The sequence below is a fragment of the Cervus elaphus genome, chromosome 17 (genome assembly GCF_910594005.1).
Source record: "Cervus elaphus chromosome 17, mCerEla1.1, whole genome shotgun sequence".
Classification (NCBI taxonomy): domain Eukaryota; kingdom Metazoa; phylum Chordata; class Mammalia; order Artiodactyla; family Cervidae; genus Cervus; species Cervus elaphus.
Window position 1 is genome coordinate 54,708,191 of NC_057831.1, and position 25,840 is coordinate 54,734,030.

General features: G+C 38.3%; 1 protein-coding gene across 3 annotated transcripts in view; it reads right to left on the reverse strand.

Annotated features, from left to right (window-relative positions):
- The window catches only part of ARAP2 (ArfGAP with RhoGAP domain, ankyrin repeat and PH domain 2), a 186,389-nt gene that overhangs the window by 105,067 nt on the left and 55,482 nt on the right, over nucleotides 1-25,840 (reverse strand). For all 3 annotated transcript variants that reach the window (XM_043871270.1, XM_043871268.1, XM_043871269.1), the window contains 3 exons: nucleotides 21,022-21,200; nucleotides 9,454-9,569; nucleotides 5,444-5,643 (listed from right to left, as the gene is read on the reverse strand). In XM_043871270.1, coding sequence (XP_043727205.1) covers nucleotides 5,444-5,643; nucleotides 9,454-9,569; nucleotides 21,022-21,200 — 495 coding nt within the window. The remainder of the gene's footprint in view (nucleotides 1-5,443; nucleotides 5,644-9,453; nucleotides 9,570-21,021; nucleotides 21,201-25,840) is intronic.

Sequence of the window (25,840 nt, forward strand, 5' to 3'; positions counted from 1 at the left end):
TTTCAGCTAAGCTACTTAAAATCCTAAAAGATGACGCTGTTAAAGTGCTGCACTCACTATGCCAGAAAATCAGTAGTGGCCACAAGACCGGAAAAGTCAGTTTTCATTCCAATTCCAAAGAAGGGCAGTGCCAAAGAATGTTCAAACTACCACACAGCTGTGCTCATTTCACATGCTAGCAAGGTTATGCTCAAAATCCTTCAAGCTAGGCTTCAGCAATACATGAACCAAGAACTTCCAGATAACAAGCTGGATTCAGAAAAGGCAGAGGAGCCAGAGATCAAACTATGAATATTCACTGAATCATAAAGAAAGCAAGGGGATTCCAGAAAATCTGGAAACCTTCTGAGAAACCTGTATACAGGTCAAGCAGCAACAGTTAGAATCGGACATGGAACAACGGACTGGTTCCAAATTGGGAAAGGAGTATGTCAAGGCTGCATATTGTCACCCTGCTTATTTAACTTATATGCAGAGTACATCATGTGAAATGCCAGGCTGGATGAAGTTCAAGGTGAAATCAAGATTGCCAGGAGAAATATCAGTAACTTCAGATATGCAGATGACACCACCCTAGTGGCAGAAAGTGAAGAGGAACTAAAGAGCTTCTTGATGAAGGTGAAAGAGGAGAGTGAAAAAGCTGGCTTAAAACTGAACATTCAGAAAACTAAGATCAAGGCATCCAATCCCATCACTTCATGGCAAATAGATGGGGAAAAAATGGAAACAGTGAGAGACTTTATTTTCCTCGGCTTCAAATCACTGCAGATGGTGACTGCAGCCATGAAGACACTTGCTCCTTGGAAGAAAAACTATGGCAAACCTAGACAGTGTATTAAAAACCAAGATACCACTTTGCCAACAAAGGTCCATATAGTCAAAGCTATGGTTTTTCCAGTGGTCATGTACGGATGTGAGAGTCTGACCAAAAAGAAGGCTAAGCACCAAAGGATTGATGCTTTGAGTTATGCTGCTGGAGAAGACTCGAGAGTCCCTTGGACAGGAAGGAAAATCAAACCAGTCAATCCTAAAGGAAATCAACCCTGTATAGTCACTGGAAGGACTGATGCTGAAGCTGAAGCTCCAATACTATGGCCCCCTGACGCAAAGAGCTGACTCATTTGGAAATACCGTGATGCTGGGAAAGAATGAAAGCAAGAAGAAGGGGGCAACAGAGGATAAGATGGTTGGATAGCATCACCAACTTAATGGATACTAGCTTAAGCAAACATCAGGATATAGTGAAGGACAGGGAACACTGACGTGCTGCCAAATATGGGGTAGCAAAGAATTGGACACAACTAGGTGACTGAACAACAACAAGAAATATATGTATGTCTGGATTAATATATCTTTTCAACTTAAACTATTACCTACTTTTTTATACCACAGTAGTGGTAGTAATCAAACAGAAATCACAACCAACAATAAGAAAGATTATGGAAATCACCTGCTCAGTCGTGTCCAACTCTTAGTGACCCACAGACTATAGCCCACCAAGCTCCTTTGTCCATGGGGATTCTCCAGGCAAGAATACTGGAGTGGGTTGCCATGCTCTTCTCAAGGGTATCTTCCCAACCTAGAGATCACACCCAGTTTCCCCACTGCAGGTGAATTCTTTACCATCTGAGCCACCAGGGAAGCCCATGAATAATGGAGTGGGTAACCTATCCCTTTTCCAGAGGATCTTCCTGACCCTGGAATTGAACTGGTGTCTCCTGCATTGCAGGCAAGATTCTTCACCAGCCGAGCTACCAGGAAGCCCTTTAAAAGTATGTATTCATGTATTTGTGTTTATATGTGTACATGTATGTATGTGTATACATATATAATTTTTTCATTGTTTGGTAACTGACTAGAAATTGTAAGTCACTGAAAACTCTTTATAATGGGTCTGTGTAAATTACATATATGTGAATACAGATATCATCCCTTACTCTTAAAAAATGACTAGCAACATACTAGCTAATGAATGCATACTTAAGAAATCTAAAGTGAATTCTTTATTCTATGATTATACCTGGAAGAGAGTAACAGCCCAGCATTCTAGTATCATCAATTTAATTCTGCTGTATAAATCATCATTCAGACTTTACTGGGCATCCAGGCCTATGTCAGACTCTTTCTAAGCTGAGAAGGAGAAAAGAACACAAAACATCATCTTTGGTCTTAAGGATCTTCTGCCTAATGATCATGAGAAAGTTCATTCCTCTCTGTACATTAGGTAGGTTCCTTTCCTCCCTTCTCTGAGAAAAAAATTACTCAGAGCACCATGCCCTAGAATTCCCATGACAAGACCTGGCATACGTTTGCATTTACAGAGACTACAAAAAGGCAATGCCAAAAGCAGTAAAGCTCAAAGGCAGGCAGGAAGAAAGGATGCTGGAGTAGCCTAAGGTTCTGAGTTGAGGCAGCCGGAAAAAGAAGTGAAGTGGAGAACAGATTTAGAGATACTTAGAAGGTAAAACCGGGATGGAATCTGGCGGGCTTTAAGGAAAGGGGAAGGGTCAAGAGGGACTCTCAGGTTTTAGGCTTGAGTGAAGGGCAGAGTGGATCACTTCTGATCAAGATTTGTAATACAGGAAAATATTCCTGTAGTGAGCTGGGAAGCAATGAGAACTCCGTACTATCATGTTCATTTTGAGGTATCTTGAGCAAACCCAAGTGGAGACCCTAGCAGGAGATACAGGAGTATGGTTTCCAACAGAGTAAGAAACACCTGCTTAAAAAGACTGTGGGATTCAAATGATAAATAACATCACTCAGGAATATCAGAATGAAAGAGATCTGAGGATACAACCCAAGGCAGCACACATGTTTTAGGAGCAGGCAAAGGATGAGCAGGATAACAAGAGCATACTAAGAGAAAACGGCCTGCTGGAAATTGAGGAAGGACGGGGAGTCACTGAGAGGTAGACTGGTCAAGAGTGTCAAATACTCCAGAGAGTGCAATGAAGATAGGAACTGACCGCACGGAAGCTGAGAGGTAAAATACACTGTAAATGTGGTGAGATGTTTTTATTGGAGGTGAGGTAGATGAAGACTGATTACAGGATGCTGATGATTGCCGAGAGAAATATCAATAACCTCAGACAGGAAGATGACACCACCCTTATGGCAGAAAGTGAGGAAGAACGAAAGAGCCTCTTGATGAAAACAAGAGAGGAGAGTGAAAAAGTTGGCTTAAAGCTCAGCATTCAGAAAACTAAGATCATGGCATTCGGTCCCATCACTTCATGGCAAATAGATGGGGAAACAGTGGACACAGTGGCTGACTTTATTATTCTGGGCTCCAAAATCACTGCAGATGGTGATTGCAGCCATGAAATTAAAAGACGCTTACTCCTTGGAAGAAAAGCTATGACCAGCCTAGACAGCATATTAAAAAGCAGAGACATGACTTTGCCAACAGAGGTCCGTCTACTCAAGGCTATGGTTTTTCCAGTGGTCACGTATGGATGTGAGAGTTGGACTATAAAGAAAGCTAAACACCGAAGAATTGATGCTTTTGAACTGTGGTGTTGGAGAAGACTCTTGAGAGTCCCTTGGACTGCAAGGAGATCCAACCAGTCCATTCTAAAGGAAATCAGTCCTGGGTGTTCAGTGGAAGGACTGAAGTTGACGCTGAAATTCCAATACTTTGGCCACCTGATGCGAAGAGCTGACTCATTTGAAAGGACCCTGATGCTGGGAAAGATTGAGGACAGGAGGAGAAGGGGAGGACAGAGGATGAGATGGTTGGATGGCATCACTGACTCGATGAACATGGGTTGGGGTGGATTCTGGGAGTTGGTGATGGACAGGGAGGCCTGGCGTGCTGTGGTTCATGGGGTTGCAAAGAGTCGGACATGACTGAGCAACTGAACTGAACTGAACTGATGATATACTAGAAAGTTAAAGAAATGAAAACCTGCATAAACTATTACTCTTGAAAGTATCTTCTCTATGAAAGGAAAAAGGAACAGAGAATTATATCTAAGGGAATAGTAAGTTTTCAGAGATCTGGTGTTAATAGAACAGAATTATGCAAATTTATATGCTGAATCAAATAAACCATAGTTGAATATGGCTGTCCCTCAGTATCTCAGAGGATTGATACCAGAACTCTCCACAGACACCAAAAAGCAAGTATGCTCAAGTCCCTTGTATAATACGGCCATAGTATCTGCAAATAACTTATACACATTCTCAATTATATTCAATACTTTAAATCATCTCTAAATTACTTAAAATACACAATACAATATAAATGCTAAGTAACAATTGCAGGTACATGCAAATTCAAATTTTACTTTTTGGAATTTTTTTTCCACTTACTTTTGATCTGGAACCCGTGACTGTCAAAGGCCTACTGTACTTAGAGAGTGAATAAGTGATGGGGTAAGGACTCAGAGAAGAGAGGAGAGAAAGGGAACATAAGAAGACAGAACAGCCTTGAACAGACACTCTCTCTTCCAATGAGACTGGAAAGAAGAGGTTGGGAGAAAATGCAAAGTCAAGGAGGATTAACTGAGGCTTTTCGGTGGCTATGGCTGTAGTTGACCAGCTTGTGAGGACTCCTACCTCAGAGCTCCGGAAGGCTCTGAAGGGTCTGAAGCAGCTGTCCTATCTTGGCTCTGTTTGAGACAGAAGCTCTCCCTCTGCATTCTCTCAGTGAAACCTGTGCTCAACTCTATTGCTATCCTTATCATACTCTATCAAAATGACTATATATTTTTGCAGGATATGTCATATCTTATAGATTTCTTTAACTCCCAGGACCAGCACAGTACCTGGTAGAGCTGAAGAGCTGAGGAAAGTTTAGGTTGTAGCTAATTTCTCCAAGACCTCCACAGTCACATACCTACGCTGGGGTCCATTCCCTTCACTCACTTGGACAGTTGCCTTACCTCCCAAATATGAGATGTCAAATAGTCCGTAAGGTTTAAGGTCACAAGGAGAAAACAAGTCACAACATTGGTTACTTTCATAAACTTCAATATGCCTGGAAAATGCTTCTATATAATAATTCTCATTATAAGAGAGAACAGATCTTGCGTAACAAGATTAGAAAGCAGAGCAGCCTTGAAATGTGAAAAATACGTCTTACAAAATATGATTTGGGAAAAGGGACAAGTCATACGAACAGTGAGTGTGTTCAGGGTGCGTTCTGAAACACATTCATCCCAAATCTGAAAATTTCAGTATTGTCTTTTAAAAATCCATACATGGTCCAGTAGGCACACACACAAAAAATGATTACATGCTTTAAATCAATTTTTATCTCTAAGCCATGCATAAGAGAAGTATAGAATGATATTTCTCAATTTGATTTAAATGCAATAAGCTTTCTCTGCTTTTATTCTTCATAGCCATTAGCAGGGACACAGTATATACGAGACTAAAGAGCATTCGGTGCCGATCTGCCATCAAACAGCGATGAGCGTAACTTATCACTAATTACCTGCACACTTCTTGCAGATGACAACGCAGAGATTGATGGAGGCCCAGTCAGGATCTGGGGCTTTGCAATCTGCGCAGCTCCTGTTGGCCTCATTGTACCAAATCTTCTCGGCTACTTCATAATCAGAGAGAGTTTCTGCTATTGATTGCTGCACGGCGTCAATCCACTCTTGTTTCTCTTTTTCAGACTCAGCGGTAAAGCTGAAACAATTAATGTTTCTGCATTATCGATCTCCCTTGTAAAGGCCAATTAAGCAGTATGTTCAGTTTGTATATTCATTTCACTCACAAAGGAGACAGCAGCTGAAAAATATGCCTTCCAGGCCATTGCAGAGCCTTTTCTGTTAAAAACCATCTCATTGAGAAATCTATTTTTTTCCTTTAACTTTCCACGTTGCTTATGACTTTGTTTACCTATCTTGAGCCAAAATTAACATACACATTTTTCTGACCAGGATATAAAAATCACCTTGTTAGGTCAAAAGCTTAAAAGTGAGGCCATGTTTTCTAAGCAGTGGTTACATCATAATCAATGAGAGACTGGCAGAGTTTCAAGACTAAGTGGATTATTTTGCCAAGAAAATATGCCACAGTCTGAAAATAAGTTATCAAAAACACCCACCAGAAATTTGATTTTTTTGTCTTAAAAATAGATTTTTTTTAATTGGAAGAATGTCCAGATGGCTTTCAGAAACTGAGAAATCAAAAAAGTTTTAAGTGATTAGTATTCTAACAGAATGCTAACTCATTTTTAGCCTCATTCCTATTTATTCCAATTCTTAGTGCTTATGGAGTACCTGAGTGGAAGAATAAAACATTAAAACATCAGTTCACTCCTTCAAGAAATATTTACAGAGTACTTATAATAAACCAGAAAATGTACTACACACAGTGCCCCAGACTCAGACAATGACCCATAGAATGATGCTTCCCACTACAATTTTCTGTTCTGAAGATGAAAATGTTTTGAGATACAACGAACATAACAGAGGACATAATCTATATCTATTATCCTACATAATCTATAGAGAAATTGAGTGGCCTCCATGGATTATATGTTTTTAGTCACTCCGTGTTTCATTCTCACTGTAACACCTATAAATCCTTTAGTGGTTCCCTTCCTGCTTCTCTAGAGAAGTCAGAGACGGTCAGAGCCCACGGGGTACAATGGAAAATAGGTTGGTCCCTGTCCCTGGTTCCAGGTGTATAGTTTCTCAGATCCTTGGAATCCCCTGAGTGGCAAAAACCCTTTATATGCTAATGGACAGCTTCCGACTGGAGGCTAGACAGCTTCAGCATGGGAGCTGGTCAGCAGAAGACCACGATGGGACTAGAGAGCTGGAACGTTCCTATCCCTTGACCTCTGGGAAGGGGAGAACTGCGGTGCTTGATCATGTTTGACTCTTTGCTACTGCAGCCCACCAGGCTCCTCCGTCCATGAAATTTCTCAGGCAAGAATACTGGAGCAGGCTGCTGCTTCCTCCTCCAGGCGATCTTCCCAACTCAGGGATCAAACCTGCGTCCCCTCTATTGGCAGGTGGATTCTTTACCCCTGGTGCCACCCGGGAAGCCCCTGGAAAGGTGAGACAGGCTGGTAATTGACTTAATTGTCAACGGCCCAGGGTTTCAGGGCTTCCCAGGTGGCAAAAGGGGTAAAGAATCCAACTGCTAATGCAGGCGACACAGAACATGAGGGTTCGATGCCTGGATTGGGAAGATCCGCTGGAGGAGGAAATGGCAACCCACATCAGTATTCTTGCCTGGAAAAGCCCACGGACTGAGCAGCCTGGTGAGCTGCAAGGAGTCAGACACGACTGAGCACGCGCACACGCCCTGGGTTTCATCAGTCTCGCCGATGAAATGAAACCTCCGTAAAATCCGCCAGACAACAGGGTTTGCAGAACTCCGAGGCTGATGAACACACGGAGGGGCCAGGAGGGCGCTGCATCCAGAGAGAGCTTCGGAGCTCCTGCCACAAACCCCCTGAACCGTGCCCTCCAAAGCTCTCCCATTTGGCCACTCCTGAGCGGCGTTTTTTATCATAAGCTGGTAATACTACTGGAACTCTTCTCCTGAGCTCTCTGAGACATTTCAGCAAATGATCAAATCTGGGGGAGAGAGGGTAATGAGCACCCCACTGTGAGCTCAGCGGGGCTGAGTGAGGGTAGCCTGAGGACAGTCTTCCGGGACTGAGCCCTGAAGCCCGTGGGTCTGAGTCTCCCTCCGGGAAGGTATAGGACACCCAGTTGGTGTACGGGGAGGTGGAGAACTGGTTGGTGTGAGGACAAACGGTGCAAGTTTGACATAATATAAAGCATTTTAAGTAAAAACAGCTTAGACAATGTCTATATTTTCAGTTAAGGTTTGAATTTCCTTTATGAAAAGAAAGCTTGTTATTCTTTTTCAAGATTCCAGCCAGTAGACATATTTTAACAGATAATATGGGTACTACATTTGGTATTAATAGCATTTTTGAAATCACAAAGTAGTTCATTGCTAGACCTTCAAAACCCTGTGACAATTGCCTCTAACCCACATACTACCTTGTGGTATGTTGATTATTTGTGACAAATTAACGTGGTTGAACTCAACAGATATGACTTATGCCCCTCTAAAGCAATGGAGTTACTATAGATTATTAACACATACTCAGAACATACATTAAGTTTTCTGTTTCACTGTCATAATAAAGTAATTAGTAGAGGACCATAATACAAGATATATATCAAAATGCTAAGATATTTGATCAATAAGTGCTATGAGTCATTAAATTCGGCAACAGTTTAAGCTGGAATTCCTTTTAAAAAATCACTGAGCAACCATAATTAGGGATTAATCTTAAAGGAGAGATTGTATTTGATTAGGCTAAAAAAAAAGGCAAAATAACAATACAGCTTAAAGACAATGCTATATCTATTTTTATTCTATTCCCTCACAACAATTTTTCATGTATTTGTGAATCAAAAATCATCAAGTCTTCTAAGAAAAAAGATATTATGAAAAGAAACTATTAAATCTCAAGAAATTAGTATCTTTGCAGGTTGTATGATTAGTCCAGTCACTTTTGCAAGGTGTTTTTATATACTGGCTAACAAATTACATGATCTGAAAAAGTAAAAATGCAATTTTTTCTGTTTCAGATATATAGCAAAGTGATTCGTTTCATATATATGTTCATATTCTTTTCCATTATAGAGTTATTACAAAATATTGAATATAGTTCCCTGTGCTATACAGTAGGGGCTTATTGTTTACCCATTTTATATATAACAGTGTGTATATGTTAATCCCAAATTCCTAATTTATTTCCCCTTTGGTGGGGATGTTTTCCCATAAGTCTTTTCTGTGAATCTATTTCTGTTTTGTAAATAAGATCATTTATATTTTTTTTACAATCCTACAGAGAAGAGATGCTATATGGTATTTGTCTTTCTTGTATATACATATATACACACCATATCTTCTTTATCTATTCATCTGTTGATGGATATTTAGGTTGCTTCCAAGTCTTGGCTATTCTAAATAACACTGCAGTGAACACTGGGGTGCATACATCTTTTTGAATCAGAGTTTTCTCTGAATATATGCCCAGGAGTAAGACTGTAGGCTCATATGGTATCTCTATTTTTAGTTTTTTAAGGAACCCTCCATAATCTTTTCCATAGTGGCTGCATTAATTTATACATCCACCAAAAGTGTAGAAGAGTTCCCTTTTCTCCACACTCACTCCAACACGTTATTTGTAGCCTTCTTAATGATGGCCATTCTGCTTGGTGCAAGGTGGTACCTTGGTGTAGTTTTGATGTGTATCTAATAATCAGTGTTACTGAGCATCTTTGGTGCCTATTGGTAAATTTTTACACACTGGCTAATAAATGACACAAAATGAAAAAGTAAGAACGTAATTTTACTGTGTCCTGTAAGAAGTCAGATCACGACTGGCAATGTAACAATGGGTCACCCAAGCTTTACTGTAATAGTACAAACAAAAAATATTTAAATATAACTTACCTAAAACTCCTATAGGGAGTGATTATTTCAAAAGACTGTTTTACAGTTCGGTCCACTTGTTTTACATTTGCTACATTCATAGGGATTATGGTAATACCAAGTCCACTCTTAAAATCCTAGTTTGGAGAAAAACAAAAAGTCATAAAGAAATGAAAATATGGATCTTGAAAATAAAATTCTCTTCTCTAACATTTAATACATCTCATTAAATTTTACTACAACATGTAAATATGGAATTAAGCAATTCATTAAAAATGGATTGAGTGGTTTTATTTCATAGACATGATATATAAAATATATATCTTATTTTATACACATGATATATACTTTAAATACATGATAACATGATAGCATTTGAAGCTTGACAGGCTACTAATAAAGCAAAGCTTTTTCGCACGCAGTACATAAGTTGACTAGGACACAGATCTTGAGCTACACATGGCTTGCTTTTAACAGTTAGGCCCTTTTTCACCTTCAGCCATTTAGTAAAGGGAACTAACAAGAAACTAACCCTTCCCATTTTCTAGGTGGGGGAGTCAGATGACACTGTGAGGTTGGCATAATGACTCTTTAGATCAGAAGAAGGGAAAACCACGACCCAAAGAGGCAGAGTAACGTGGAGAGGAGACGGCTGTGTGTGGTAGAAAAGGATGGAAGCCCAGGCCGCCTGACGCCTGGCTCTCTCCGCTGTGTGGCATTACCTCTGCTCTATCACACTACCGTCCTCATTTGCCCTCAAACAAAAGAATTACTTGCTTTACAATTTTATCTCATTTCTACAATTTTATTAGTTTCTTCTTCCTTCAATTAGATTCTTAAAAAGCTCCTCAAATGCTATTTTCGTATGAAAAATGCCATTTGTTCAACACCTGCAGCCACTGCGTTCAGCCTGTCCCACCAAAATTAGAGAGTGTTCAAAAAGGTACACAGTCTACCATCTAAAAGCATTAAAGTCTGTAATATATTATCTAGCCATAAGGTTTTTGGAATTTGATTTATCAAACCATCTCACACCTTAAAAATATAATTATCAAAAAATGAATTATCTCTGTCAATAGGTTCAGATTAAATGTGCTCTGAATTCCTAAATTAAATTATGACTGGGAAAAAGTATCCATACTAAAGATAACTGCAAAAACTATTGGCCCACTTTCAGGAAGGACCCTTTCAGCAGAGACTGCGAAAGAAACACCTCAGGAGCTGCCTTCTCTTTGTCTCGCCTGTTGTACAAGCTAAACGTAAAAGTACTATTTTCCTATCTCCCTTGCAGCTAGGAGGGGCCATATGTCATAGTTTTGGTCAATAAAAAATATAAGTAATTTCCAGCCTGGGGGGCAAGGGGGAGAGACAAATCTTGGAAGAAAAGACTTTTCACCCCTTTCCATCTTCTTGGGAAATAACAAAGTCATTTTAGAATGTAAGCATCCTTGAGATGAAAAGCCTGAGGACAAATTCTTGTACTGTAAGGATGTCAAAGTGAGGGAAAAAAAAATAGCAAAATCTTGTTCCCTGATGGCCTCAGCAAGAGATTTGTTAAAACAAACAAGTCCCTAATCTATTTACGCTATCCTTCAGTTTTTCGTCATTAGAGACACTAATGCATTCCTGGTTGATAAAATAAGTGGAATAAAACAACAATGCAACAAATTTTCCACACTCATAAAGGGTTTCCATTCACAAACTGCAGAGAAGTTTTGCTTCATGTTTTTAAAAATGTACCCATTTTTAGTTAGAATGAGGAAATGACTCATTTGTAAACTGAATATGATTTTTTCCTGATGAAAGAACAAATGGCTCCTTCTGTTGGGAGAAACAAACCAGGAATTGAATCAGTAATGTAAAAGATGCAGGGACATGCTAGGTGTTGTGAAATACTTAGAAGAAGGTGACATACTTCCATTTTGTATTGTAAGCCCACCTAACAAAAATCAGTACTTAAATGATATATATGCAGGAGGGAAGCCAAACTTTTCCAACATGCTCCATTTTAACAAGTTCTAGCATAGTATGTCAGCACAGTTGTTAGTATCTAGCATACTATGAACACTCTCCCGCCGCATACTGGTGTGCCCACAGCCCTCAGTGCTAGTTCTGGTATAGTATGCTAGAACTTATTTACTTAAAATAATTAACTTATAATTATTACAGAAAACAAATTCTCAATTATCCACACCAATGTTCCTGCTGGATAATGCAAGTGTTGGACCAACTTTCAATGTTTAAGTGATTGGAAACTCAAACTCTCTTTTATAAATGAGGAAATAACAGTGGGGCTAGCAAGGTAAGACACTTTAGAGAAACAGCTTTCTGATGACCCATATCAAAGGCGGGTACCTCTGGAATAAAATAGGCTACATCTCCTCAAACAATTTTCCATGATGCAATTCTACCAATAGCTGGCTAACAGACTACTCTGATTATTATTCTCTGATGGGGGCCTGGTCTGCAGGTACTGTTACTAAGGGCCGAAATATACACTCAGACCAACAGATGCTAAGACTGACTGACAGCCCTGGATAGAAACTGATGAGACTCATCAAGGCTTCAGCCTAAAGAGATGGTGCCTCATTTCTACAAGCAAGTCGTGAAATATCTACATATAAAGAGGCAATTTCTGTTAAAAAATAAAATAAGTGAGGTTCAGCTCAAGGCCCCAAATTTATCCCAAGCAAGGCAAAGATGATTTTTCAGCCTGGAAAGAAACTGTAACCCATTTATCAGCTGCCTGCCAAGGCCATATGGTTTTGAGTAATTAGAGTACCCACTGAACTCACCGGCACAAATGGTCTGTAAAATGTACAGCAGAGTAACAAAATAAATGTCAGTGCTCTCGAGAGCTATTAAAATGAAATGACTGCATTTCTTATTAAAAAAATATTTGTGGTGACATTAAGCCATCTTGTCACATACCCTTTAGAACATATTTAGAATATATCTCATTCCTAGAGCCTCATCAAAATTACCTGTGTTGAATTCTCCCTCCCTCCACTCTGAGATTCTGATCCCAAGAATCAGAAGACAAAGCCTGATCATTTTCAGGTAAAAAACAAAACCTAACTACCACCTTATGATTTTCATATGTAACAAATATTAAGAAACACTGAATAAGACAGCATAACCAGTTGTAGAATCTAAACAGCACAAATCTACATCATCTAAATATCAGGATATAAACATTTCTCTAGGCCTTCAGCAGAGCGAAAAAAAAAAAAAGCACGCAATCAGATTATGAAAAAAGAACTTGAAGTTATTAACACTACTGGTTAGAAATGGGATGGTCAGAATACAGTTGACACATTGGATTGTGAAGAACCTATGTGTCCTGCATGCCAATCCTTTTGCTAATATCCAAAGGATGTAAAAGCACTGGTCTTCATTAAGCACACACACTCCATAATTGATTTAATACTTATTTGCTTAGTGCTCTGAAGCTTACAAACAGCTATGAACTCTGATTTTATTTTCCTAACAATTCTGTGAAGAACGGAGAGAAGATACAGCCATTTTTAAAATGAGAAAATATGTCCCGGGAAAACTGTGTTGAGTAGGTACCTCACGACAGCCAGAAATTAGGCTAAGTGGTGGGCCTGCTCAAAAGCATGAGATGGGGTACTTGGGGAAGCTTACAGTCTAAGGAGAAATGAGAGAGAACTGCAACATGTGCAATAAAAGAATAATTCATGTCTGTAGGGTAAGCACTGAATCCGATTCAAGAAAGAGAGTGTTGAGTTCATCTTCTTCCCAAAGGAGGTGACACTTGACTAATCAAACAACAAAGTCCAGACCAGGCTGATCAGGTGTACTCGCTTGCTTCAGCTCACTTGTCTGCAAATCAGGGCTACCAGTACCACCTACTGCATCACGGTATGAGGATTAAATTAATGCATAAAAAGTGCTTAGACGAATGCCTGGTGCAGTTAAGTGCTATCTAGTCCCAGTTAGCTATTATTATTACCGTTATATTATTCCTCTTGAATTTGAAATCAAGTGAACATATTACCTATTAAAAAGTTAATTACAAGAAAATGCATGCTTAAAAATAACTATCAGGCGTATATAAATTTTAAAATAAGGAATGAAATGTGAATGTTAAACTTTCACAAAAATTAAAAATAAATTACCCATTAAGTACAGTCTGATTGTCAGCACTATTTTCATTTTGAAATATAGGGATGAGTCAGGAACATGCCAAACTTCAACCTTTAAAATCCTATACACTGTAGTGAAAAAACAATAGCATAGAAGTTCCATAGGTAGAAATACGTTGTTATGGAAAGCACAAAGCTAAAAACAGACTCTGGAGGAAGCTATATTTTACAGTTAATTTGCTGTCACACAATGTATGATCCCAAAGAGCGTGAATGGCCATGCTTGGCAGGACAGGTCTGATGGTGCAGGGGTAGTAATGACATTGTGAGCACCAGGAGTCAGAACTGGGCAGAATCCTGGCGGATCCATTTACTGGCTCTATGACTACTGGCAAGTTCCTTAATTTGTGCAGACCTCAATTCCTCATTTACGAAAAGACAGTAGTATCTACCTTTTATAGCACTGCTCTAAGAATTGAATGAAGAAATACAAGTTAAGAGTCTAATACATCCAGACAGTCCTCTCATTTGAAGGTTCTGAATACAGAATTTGTCTTCAATAATATATCCATTTACAGTGACTGGAAGTATTCACACCAGTGATTCCATATTCAACGTTCAGGTTAGAATAAGTGACAAATGTTTACCAAGACAGAGAAATGGGTTATTTGTACAAATTTCTAGTAACAGAGCCTGGCTCAAGCTACCTTTTTTTTTTTTTTCCCATTTATTTTTATTAGTTGGAGGCTAATTACTTTACAATATTGTAGTGCTTTTTGCCATACATTGACATGAATCAGTCATGGATTTACATGTATTCCCCATCCCGAGCTACCTTTTAAAACTACAAAGTGAAAGGGCAAAATAATGGTTTCATTCCTAAACAGAAAAATTAAAGAAGGGTTTATTAACCCCAAATTTTCTGAAAGCTCAAACCTATTTTTGGAAATACGGATGCCAGGTTTCCCTGCCAGGAATTTAAGAACTCAGTGCCTAGACATTTGTGGAAAACAGATGTGGCATTGTGTGACATTGGCACCAGACTTCCGGGCAAACACCAGATGCAGAGTTTGGCCAGATATAGAACCCAGAGAATTTGAGGCCACCACCTCCACCCTGCTGCTGCCTCCTGCACCACGCAAGCAGGCCAGAGCCCTATTTAAATTCTATTAGAATTTCATTCCCATACCAGACACAGGGGGACATTACATTGGGGGAATGAATCTCTTGTTATACCCGGATTTGAGAATCAAGTGAGTGTAGTTAAAACCTCAATGCCACAATTATCATTAAATGGATACCAAACCCACCAGCAAGACATCTGGTTGTAATGAAGTCCCTGATATTAACATGATATCCAGAAACTCATCAGGAAAAGATGGGAGGTTGACTGTCAGGACGACATCACAAATAGAAACCAAAGTCAATTATCTTCAGTTTGCCTCGTATCTATTTGCAGAAATTTCACTCAAGCAGCAATACCTTATATATAATACTACATACATATATACATCAGTGAATGTTCTTATTTCATTATCTATATAAAATTTTAAAATACTGGCTTATATCCTACACCCACATCATTTCAAGATAAATAAATGTATGAAATAATTATTTCCAAAATACAGAAATCTGTAAGCTTTGAACTGATTAAAAAACCCCATAATTTATTTCTATAAACAAAATTTCTATGCAACAAAAATTAAGTGAAAATGCAAAAGAAGCAACAGGTTAGAAAACCAGTTGCAGAAAATATGACATGAAGATTAATATCTATATTATATGAAGAGTTCAAATAGTCAGAAACAACAAAATAATTCCAATAAACAGGAAAAAAATGAAAATTCATAAAGAAGAAATATTAAAATAAAAAATGTTCTCAACTGTAAGCTCTCTAGTCCTGAAAACAGCTATCAATTCAGTTCAGTTCAGTCGCTCAGTCGTGTCTGACTCTTTGCGACCCCATGAATCGCAGCATGCCAGGCCTCCCTGTCCATCACCAACTCCCGGAGTCTACCCAAACTCATGCCCAGCTATAAATGACTATTAATTCATCAATTTCATTCTATAAATGTTTACTGTCAGCTACTTGCTTGGAACTCCTATGCGCACTCAGTGAATAAAGGAAATTGTCACAGTCTTAAGTTGGGAATATAAAAATTTTAACACTGTCAACGTTAAAATGAAGCTAGTACTTATTTATGTACCTAAGAGCATTTTAAATACAAGCAATTCTAACAAAAGGGGTCATAGGGATTCTTGCCCAAAAAGTTAATCAAAAAGAAAGAAAAGGCTACAGACAGACAGAAGGCTCTCAGAAATCTTGCTCATTTATGTATCACGATGTGTTACTCCCAAGGGAAGGTAAGTTCCCAAAGAGCAGGGACCTTGTGAGTTACCACTGAGCACTTAGTATCTAGAGCAGCACTCAGGAAGGAAGAGGTAACCAATAAATTTTTGTAAAATGGACGAACAAATACAGAAACATGGTGAACTATAACATAACCTCTACAAATTCTATCACACAATTCATGTTAAACAAAGTTGAAATAACAATATGGAGAAACTATCATAATTACAATATATTGTAGGTATATAAATGGAAGCAAAAACAAGGAATGGAAGAAAATGTGCAAAAATTAAACACACAGGTGTGGGTGGGTTTTGAGAGGGTGTAAGCATTAAAACAGATAACCTTCAATTTATATAATAATAATATATATTAATAATATAATTATAATAGCACCACTCTTTTGCCACTAATCAGGTAAAGAATTTTGGTATCTGTTTCTACTTTGCATCTTTCTCTCTAACAAATGTTTTTATACATATCTTCATATAGCCTATGTGAAAAAAAAAAATCCTAATATTCCTTAAGGCATTTCTCCTACTTTGAAGCTACTTCAAGTTAATTTCAACAATCTGCTAAAAAATGAAAGGGAAAGAAAGATATTAAAAAGTGAATCTTTGAACTGGGCAACTGATAAAACGAAAAGCGAAGTGAAAGTCACTCAGTCGAGTCCGACTCTTTGCGACCCCATGGACTATACTGCCCTTGCCAGGCCAGGATACTGGAGTGAGTAGGCTTTCCCTTCTCCAGGGGATCTTCCCACTCAGGGATTGAACCCAGGTCTCCCGCATTGCAGGCAGATTCTTTACCAGCTGAGCCACAAGTGGAAGCCAAGAATACTAGAGTGAGTAGCCTATCCCTTCTCCAGGTGATCCTCCCGACCCAGGAATCAACCCGGGGTCTCCTCCATTGCAGACAGATTCTTTACCAACTGAGCTATCAGGGAAGCCTGATAAAATGAAAAGCTCATGTTAACTGCGTCGAGTTTAGACCTGGCAGTGAACTGCTGAGAAGAATGTGCAGACGGCTACCCCCTTGCTATCATCATGCTACTTTTTTTAAAAAGTAAAGAACTTTAAAAATATGACCGTAGTTTGGATAGTCCATTCTAACAGCCATTTTAACTTACGAAACTTAAGTTCTTGATTTAGTAGAAGAGATGGACCCAGAAAAAATGAAAAAGTACTGAAAGTATGTCTGTACAGATGCTTGACATGGAAATCTTAATGCCACCTATTGGAAGTAGAGGAAAAGCACTAGCAAAGATGAACAATAATCCACAAACTCAGAGTAAATGTCCAGACACACATACAGAGTTAAAAGAACTTATGTGAACTAAGAGTTTCAAATTGTTTTTCAAGCACTTTGTTTTATGCTGACTTTGCAAATGGAGTTTTAATCTAATAGATCACGCTCTGATAATAAAAGTTTGCATTAAGAAAAAGGAATTATATAGTCATCATATAATTTATAAGCTGAAAAATTAAAATTTTACATAAAAATTATTGAGATTGTAGAAATTAAAAAAAAAACAAAACCAAACCCAAAAGAGCAGCTATAGTTTACAACCCTACACAATTTATTGAGACCAGTTCTTCAAAATTTAAAAATGTATTACCACTGATAAAGATTTTCTTAACTTTCTACTTAAATGTTCCCACATTTCAAAATGTTCCATCAGGAAAAAGATTCACTTCCAAATGAAAGTTAACCACAGAAAGAGGTATAGCAAGCCCAGGATGAGAAAGGACAAACAAAGGAAAGCTCTATACATTTTCCAGCTCCAGAAATACCTTCTCTCTTTCGCTGGGTGCTTATAATTTTTAAAGAAGAAAAACCCACAGAGCAGGGTTTTAAGTGTGTGGTTTTTGTCAGCAGTCACTGAGTCAACTGGGATGCTTTACAGGAATGGAGATTCCAATTGCAAGCCCCAGGAATTCTAAGTCAATGGGTCTGGAAAGAGCCCAGATATCTGGAACGTTAACATGAAATGTGAATAATGGTCTTAAGAGATAGTAACCCCACTCTCTTTCTCACAGGATGCCATTCAAACAGAAAGAGATTAGTTTAATTATCTGAGCCAATCAGTGGCAGAGCAAGAATGAAAACCCAGAACTGCTACCACCCAGCTCAATCTTCTTTGCTCTAAATAAGCTTCCGACCTTGCATTTTAATAACGCTTCAACATAAGCTGGAGCAGCTACGATTCCACCTCTATCCACTGTTTGTTTACTCCCTCTGGAGAGACTTCCAAAGTAAATTAGTAAAACTATTATATGTATAAATAGAGGCAGCCTACCACACTCCTCCATCCATGGGATTGTCCAGGCAAGGGTACTGGAGTGGGTTGCCATTTCCTTCTCCAGAGGATCTTCCTGACCCAGGGCTGGAACCTGGGTATCCTGCATTGTAGGCAGACGCTTTACTGTCTGAGACACCAGGGAAATAGTTCAAATAGAGGCAAGAAAAATGAAAACAGTTCATATGTGAGGGAGGGGGGTATATATCAGCTTTCTTTCTTTATTCTATTTATACTTTAAGTTAGGTGGGCAATAAAAATCACTGTTTTTAAAATTAAGTTTTGATGCATGAACTTAAATTAGATCCAATACAAATTAAGTTACAGAGATGCAAATCTAACACCTCTTACATCTTCACAGTTTTTTTCCTATCACTTAAAAAAAAATAAGATTACTTCATGTATTGTGTGTATAAAACTTTTACATCTATTTCACTATCTTTTAATGCTTTTCCTAAAACACAGCTTAAAGACCTCTGCATTCAGGAGAAGGGCTCCTTATTTAGTCCATCACTCAAGCTCTTTATACAATCTGCTCAACCACGTGAGAAAACCCATGAGCAACTTTCCTTTCGAAAGAAAGATAAACACCAGGATATAAAGTAGATGAAACTGGAATATGTCAAGGCTTAACCATGAAGGGCCTTAATTTATCAAATTAGTCTTGAGCCAACTAGTTCCTGAAGACATGACTCAAAACCAAGTCCCTTAAGACCTAGCTCCATATAATATGATGCAATCTTTTAAGACCACATATACAAACAGTAGTCTGCACTTTCTAAGGGTGCATAAATAGGCATGTTAATGCACTGAAAAAGTCTTTAAATATACGCTCATTAAAAATAGGTTTACTTCTTGAAAGATGAGGAAGAGTCCGGCACGAATAATTTTTTAAGAAGATTACATTTATTACTTGCATATGAAAGTGTTTCTAATTCCCAGACTTCATTAGATGCCATTAGACTTTTCTTCCTGGAAAAGAAGTCTGTGTCCCCCTCAGTAAATGCGTTGCTTTAAGTGTATCTGACATGTTTACTGAATGCATACTCTGAACCACCTAGGCAACTAAGTTATTCAAGGAAAGAGTCCTTAGGCTATTTCTAAAAGGTCATAAGCCAGAAATTTTCTTTTCAACATACACTTTAAAAAGACACTTTGATGTAGTGACAAAGAAGTTAAGCTTAGAGTTATAAAGTTCTTGTCTTAAATTAAACTCTGCGTGATGAACTGTAACCCTTTAACAAGTTACTTAATCCTCATTCTCCTCATCTATAAAACATGGATGAGAATATCGTCTCCTACGTTTGCGGAGAAGATGAAAAAGAAATGTTTATAAATCAATTAGCACAATACCTGGTACCTAACAAATGATGGTCATTTGTTTGAAATATTAATATGAAAGCAAGAATTTCATATAATTTCTTGCTAACAAAAAAGTATTAACAAAATTTTAAAAACACCTACTTTTAAAGAATAACATAAACTCAGACAATCTAAGCAAAGTAAACAGTGAAACTAGTAATTTCAAGTCCATCAGGTCTGTGCAAGTAAAAAATGAAAACTTCCATTAGTTTGGCAGAGAAACTTCCATTCTGATACATGCAAATTATGTATTTCTAATCTTTATTCCATTTTTTTTTAAAGTTTTAATCATCTTACTTCACAGACTGAAAATGTTCATATTCAATTCATACACATTATTAGGCTGTACATCACTACTCTTCTTGAAGAATATGCTAACTATCCAACTTATTAATATGCCAACACTGCTCAATGATGCTTTCCACAGTTAATTGGCTAAGAAATCTTATCCCCAAAACTGTAATGAAGAAGTTCAGACTGAAGTTCACAGGAAAGCTTGGATAAAGATCTATAATTTTTTTTGAAACTACTATTTATTTTGAGTTGTTATCTCTATTTTGTTATGAAAATAGTCAGCATTTATATTTTACCTTACCATAATCCATTATAATTTATCACAAAGTAACTTCATCTTAGATCAGATATCCAAACACATCACTTAATTCCATAGATAATGATTTAGCATCTAATATAGTCTAGGCTGAAAGATTAAAAATTCATTCCTAAAAAGGGGTAAGAAAGTAATTTTCTTATACTTATTAAAAGCCAGATATGTTAGAGAAAAAGTCTACAGAATCAAATGAAGTTAACAGAATTTGCTAAAACTTTAACGTCAGTCTCCTGAAAACGTTTAAATTCTCCACTGAACCCTTTGATGTTAACCAACATTAATACCCCAACAATTTATCTTATTTATTTATGTGATAGGGGTATGTATGCGTGTGCACACGGGTGTTTGTGTGTATATCAACCACTTGCAATCTCCTCTCCAAGTGACATATCTGCTACAAAACAAATAAAGCAAAATCCTGTAAATTCAAGAAAGTATGTCACCTGTGCCTCCTTTATAATTTTCTGTCACAAAATAAAAGAATTACAACAGGCACAGAACGAGGTCTATTTCTTCAACAGCTCTAATAGTTAACTGGTTCTTAATTATTCTCTCAAGTAGTTTTGTAATGTTACTTCAGCTAAAGAATACTTTTCAAAACTCAATTTTCATTGATTCTATTTCCTCAGTTCTTTCAAAGAGTGACGTCTAGTCTCAAATTGGATGTAGATTACCTTCTTGCTGCTAGTGGAGCTGAAAAAATTCAACAGAGCAACTCTTCGTTACATTTAGCGGCATATACAAAGCAGACCAAAGCTTCATCGGTGAAACACCAGTAAGTCAAACAAAGCATGGCTGTGATTGTAGTTTGTGATCTTTGTAAGGGACCACAGTCTGCAAACACTGTAACATGGCTCACCTGTTCATTTTTGCAAAGCCACACACTGTTTCCACTTAACACAGTGAAAATTTTAGCTTTATAGCCTCTCAGTTCAAGATATCCACATTTCTCAGGTGCAATAGCAGCTTGAGACTGCGAAGAAAGGGCCTGTAACTTCAGTGCATTTAATAGTAGGCTGATCCAGTCATTTCTTTCCTCTGAAAATAAAAACAGGAGAAAATATACACCCATGCTTAATAAGTTATAAACACAAAGAAGTGTGCAACAAGACTGACTTTCTCTGGAACAGATCATTTACAGATCCTTCCCCAGAATCACAATCTAAATGCTACTGTTGGCAGGACAACAGCCCAATTCTGTTAGGTTATTAGTCATTCCTTGGTATAACTCCACAGATGCTCAAGTTCATAACAGGGAGCCCTGTGTATCCCCAAGTTCAGCAACTGCAGATTCCACCAACCAAGGATCAGAAACGTCCTTGCTGTGGGACCCACGGTTACAGAGGGCCGAGTGTACTCCATTGTCCTGTAACCAGCATCACTGGCTTCACCTGGAAATTGAATAGAAATGCAAAATCCTGGCCCTCCTCCAGAATGGATGAATCAGAATCTTCATTTAAAGACCTCCAGATGATGCATATGCATGTTAACATCTAAGCAGCATTGTTAGATTACTCATGAGATTGGATTGTCTTTTTTAATATAAGAAAGTAATATGGCTACTGAACAAGTAACAGATTGTACCCAGCAATACAGTTACTAAAATATCCAGAAAAGCTTGCTTTCTAGCAGGCATTTGGAACCGACTCAAGAGTGCACTTGCCTTGATATTCACTCACCCATACCTTTCACTAACAATAGCATCTCATCTGTTAAAACCTGTTCTCTCACTCCTTCCACAAAAACTACATGACCTTCAACTATAACACACTGTGTTACAGACATAGGAATTCAATCCAGTCCCCTAAGTGCAATCAAAGTTGTAAGTCAAGTTAGATATGAACACATAATAGAACACAGAATACTGTAAATGTCATATCAATGGTATCAAATAATATATGAATCAACTCAACGGAGGTGAGTGATTTGCTGAAGGTCATGTAGCAAGTAAGGATTAAAATTAGGAGAATCAAATGTTTTAAGTCTCAGACAATTGTTCTTGACACTATGAGGGGGGAAAAAAATGGATATTTGTTTGAGGTCTTGAGGATGAGAAGGAATTAAAAAAAAACAACACTGGAATTTGGAAGAAAAACAAGCAAAATAGTATTTTAAGCAGAGGAAACAGAAACAATGAACATCTGCTAGGGATAATTTATAAATAAGTAAATTTATAATTTTGAACTCACAAAGAAGTGATGGGAAATATGGCTGGAGATCCTACAGTGCCTAGGGTAAGGAATTTGGTCTTTATTATGGAAGGAAAAGAAAACCATTTCCAAATTCTTAGCAAGAAAGGGACAAGATTAGGATGATGACAGACCAAACTGGAAGGCAGGAGGTCAGGAATAAGGCAAAAGAGACTTAAAGTACAATCAAAATGGAAAAAAAACAGCTGTGGTTCTGAATATGCTTGAGTATGTTTGACAGGTGTTCATCAAAAGGTGAATTAATTACTCAGAATAAAAGGTAGTTTGGAACCATGAATCTACCAAAGAAAATGGAAGGTTCTATTAACAGAGCCACCTGAGGTTTTCAGCACCCTAGCATGAGCATCTAGGTAGATGGATAGCAATATGTGAATAAAGGCAATCCATACAAGAGAATCAGAGAAGGCAATGGCACCCCACTCCAGTTCTCTTGCCTGGAAAATCCCATGGATGGAGAAGCCTGGTAGGCTGCAGTCCATGCAGTTGCGAAGAGTTGGACTAAACTGAACGACTTCACCTTCACTTTTCACTTTCATGCATTGGAGAAGGAAATGGCAACCCACTCCAGTGTTCTTGCCTGGAGAATCCCAGGGGCGGGGGAGCCTGGTGGGCTGCCGTCTATGGGGTCGCACAGAGCCGGACACAACTGAAGTGACTTAGCAGCAGCAGCAGCATACAAGAGAATACTCATGAATGTGGATAACTGTTTAATGTAAAAGGAGAATAAATGGTATACATTTGAGGTATAACTGATTCTAGGAGGCTGGAAAATGGGCTGGGGGTAGCGGGGGAGACAAATGTGAAAGTGGTTTTATCAAGGTGAAAAGGGGAAAAAAAAAAAAAAAGACTGAATTCCAGGTAGGAAAAATTTTTGAGAAGGAAAGAGTAAGGTGGATCCAAGTTTGGGAAACTGCCTGGTATCTCAGATCCTTTTAAGACAGGTCTGGTTAGAGGTAATGTCATTGTAGATTGAAATTAAGTCTCCATATTAGACCTACTTACATTTCAACATGGAACCCCAGTTACTTTATAATACAACTCTTAATTTTTAAAGTTTCTTCATTCTTGCTCATCTTCAAAACTACCAAAGCTATTTAGGTGTATCTTTACTGACCAAGGCCAAAGTATTTATTAAAAACTCATTTAATGATATTTTATTGCAGGCATTACATAACCCCCAAGTGCTTATTCCTATGTACCAGGACAAAATATCTCTCAAGTTTCTCCAGCATCATTATAAAGTAAAAGACATGAAAATATTCAGGAAACTAAGCCTATGTCAATCCATAGTAGCTACTCTACATTTTCTTATTGTTTAGTCACTAAATTGTGCCCAACACTTTGGGACCCCATGGAATGTAGCCCGACAGGCTCCTCTGTCTATGGGGTTTCCCAGGCAAGAATACTGGAGTGGGTTGCCATTTTCTTCTCCAGAGGAGCTTCCCAACCCAGGGATCAAACCCATGTCTCCTACACTGGCAGGAGAATTCTTCGACACTGAGTCACTTGGGAAGCCCTACTCTACATTTTACATCTGCACGGACAGACTGCTCTGGGATAATGTATTACATTTTCAGTAACAGCAACACACTTTCCACTTGGTGATTATTTGTGATCATTAAGTACACACAGATACTCCTGCCAAGTAAATGGTATACAATGTTTTCTGTTTATTTATGTTAATCCACACAAATCACTGACTGAAATGTAGGCCATGATTTAAAGAACTGGGCCAAAGTGACTTTGGTTTTCAGACTACTATTAGCAGATATCTCAGTTTATCAGGAAACAATTTGAAATTGACAATTGTATTAACTGTTAGTCTTAAGTATATTATGACTCCATCTCAACAAATGGTGCCCTTATAGCCTAGAAGAATTCTCTAGCTCCTGAGGTTCTCACTTGCTAATAGAAAGTAACAATCATGAAGAACAGGATTGAATACTAATGTGCAGTTTATACTTAATAACCCATGCCAAAGGAGATAAACAGTGAGACAGACAATTCAAACACAATAAAAGAGATTACAAGTGTCATTGGTATTTGCAAAGTGTGCATACTTGGACATGGGGAATATGCTTTGATAAGTTACAACATCCCAAAACAAATAATGATTTCCCTTTGGGCACAGGCATAGCTGTATACTGTGCTGGATTCTGCCTGCTATTCACACCTTCATTCTGTCCAAAAACAAACGTTTATTGAGTGTCTATCTTGATCTTATTAGCACTGTGCTAAGCATCATTCCCTCTGAGGATGTGCTCTGACTGGGGCATGGCTTTGCTCTGAATAGAGCATTTCAGGTTGGAAAAAGAAAATAAATAAATAAATAAAAAGGACAGAGGAAAACAAAATTGCCACTTTCTTGTGGTTATGCTAGAATGTAAATAAAAACCATTAGCGATCCTCTCAAACCTCAAGCTAGTTAAGGTTTGTTGGAATGTCAACTCAAAGTACACAAATAAAAAGGTTAAAAAAATCAACCAAGGATACTTAGCATCCTCTACATTCTACTGGATTTAGCAGTAGGCACATTCATTAGCAAAATAAGATTAATTAGATGAGGGATTGCTACACAAGGGCCATGTAAAACATGAATAAAAAAATCTAACAAAATTCATATGTACTCTTAAAGTTTGATATAATCTAAAGATTCCTCAGTGTGACCCATGATCAATATTAGAGAAGGAATTATTACATACTATGGTTATTCTTATAATGGATTCATTCATACGAATGTCCACTTAGTTCCAGCTATGTTCTAAGCCCTATTCTGAATACCAGGAATGAAGCAGTGAACAAGACAGCTCCTGGCCTTCATCTCCAGAAGTTTACATTCTTGTGAAAGAAGGCAGGCAATAAAACATATATATCACACACTGACAATGCAATGGGATAAAATACAGCACAGGAAGAAGGGCGCAGAAAGTACTATTTTATATAGGATAACAGAAAAAAGCTCAGGAAGAGGGTGATGATTTTGCAAAAGCCTAAAGGAAGTGGAAGTAGGCAAAGGGGGAGGATGACTGGAGGAGGAGTGTTCAAGGACACAGAAAGCAGAAATGCCAAGGCAACCACAGGTCTGGTGTGTTCACAGGCCAAGAGGCCCCTGTAGTTGCAGCAGGGTGTGTGAGGGTGAGCGGAGACGAAAGAAAGATAGGTGAGACCCTGCATGGGCATCGGGACCTCACAGAGACCACTCTCGGTAAGCTAGAAAAATAAAGAGCATCTGAAGTGGGAGACAGGACCTGACTGTCTTGCTGGAGGCGCTCTCTGACAACCGTAATGAAAACATGATTGCTGTTGATCATGGGAGGTTATGACCGTCATCCCAAAAAAAGGAGGTTTGTGGGAGAGTGAGGACAGAGGAGGCGCTGAGAACTGGGTGGAGCCCAGGCATATTTCCAAAGTCACGCTGGTGAGATTTGCTGAATCTGGCCTGGATGGAGACAAGGTAGGAAAAGGTTC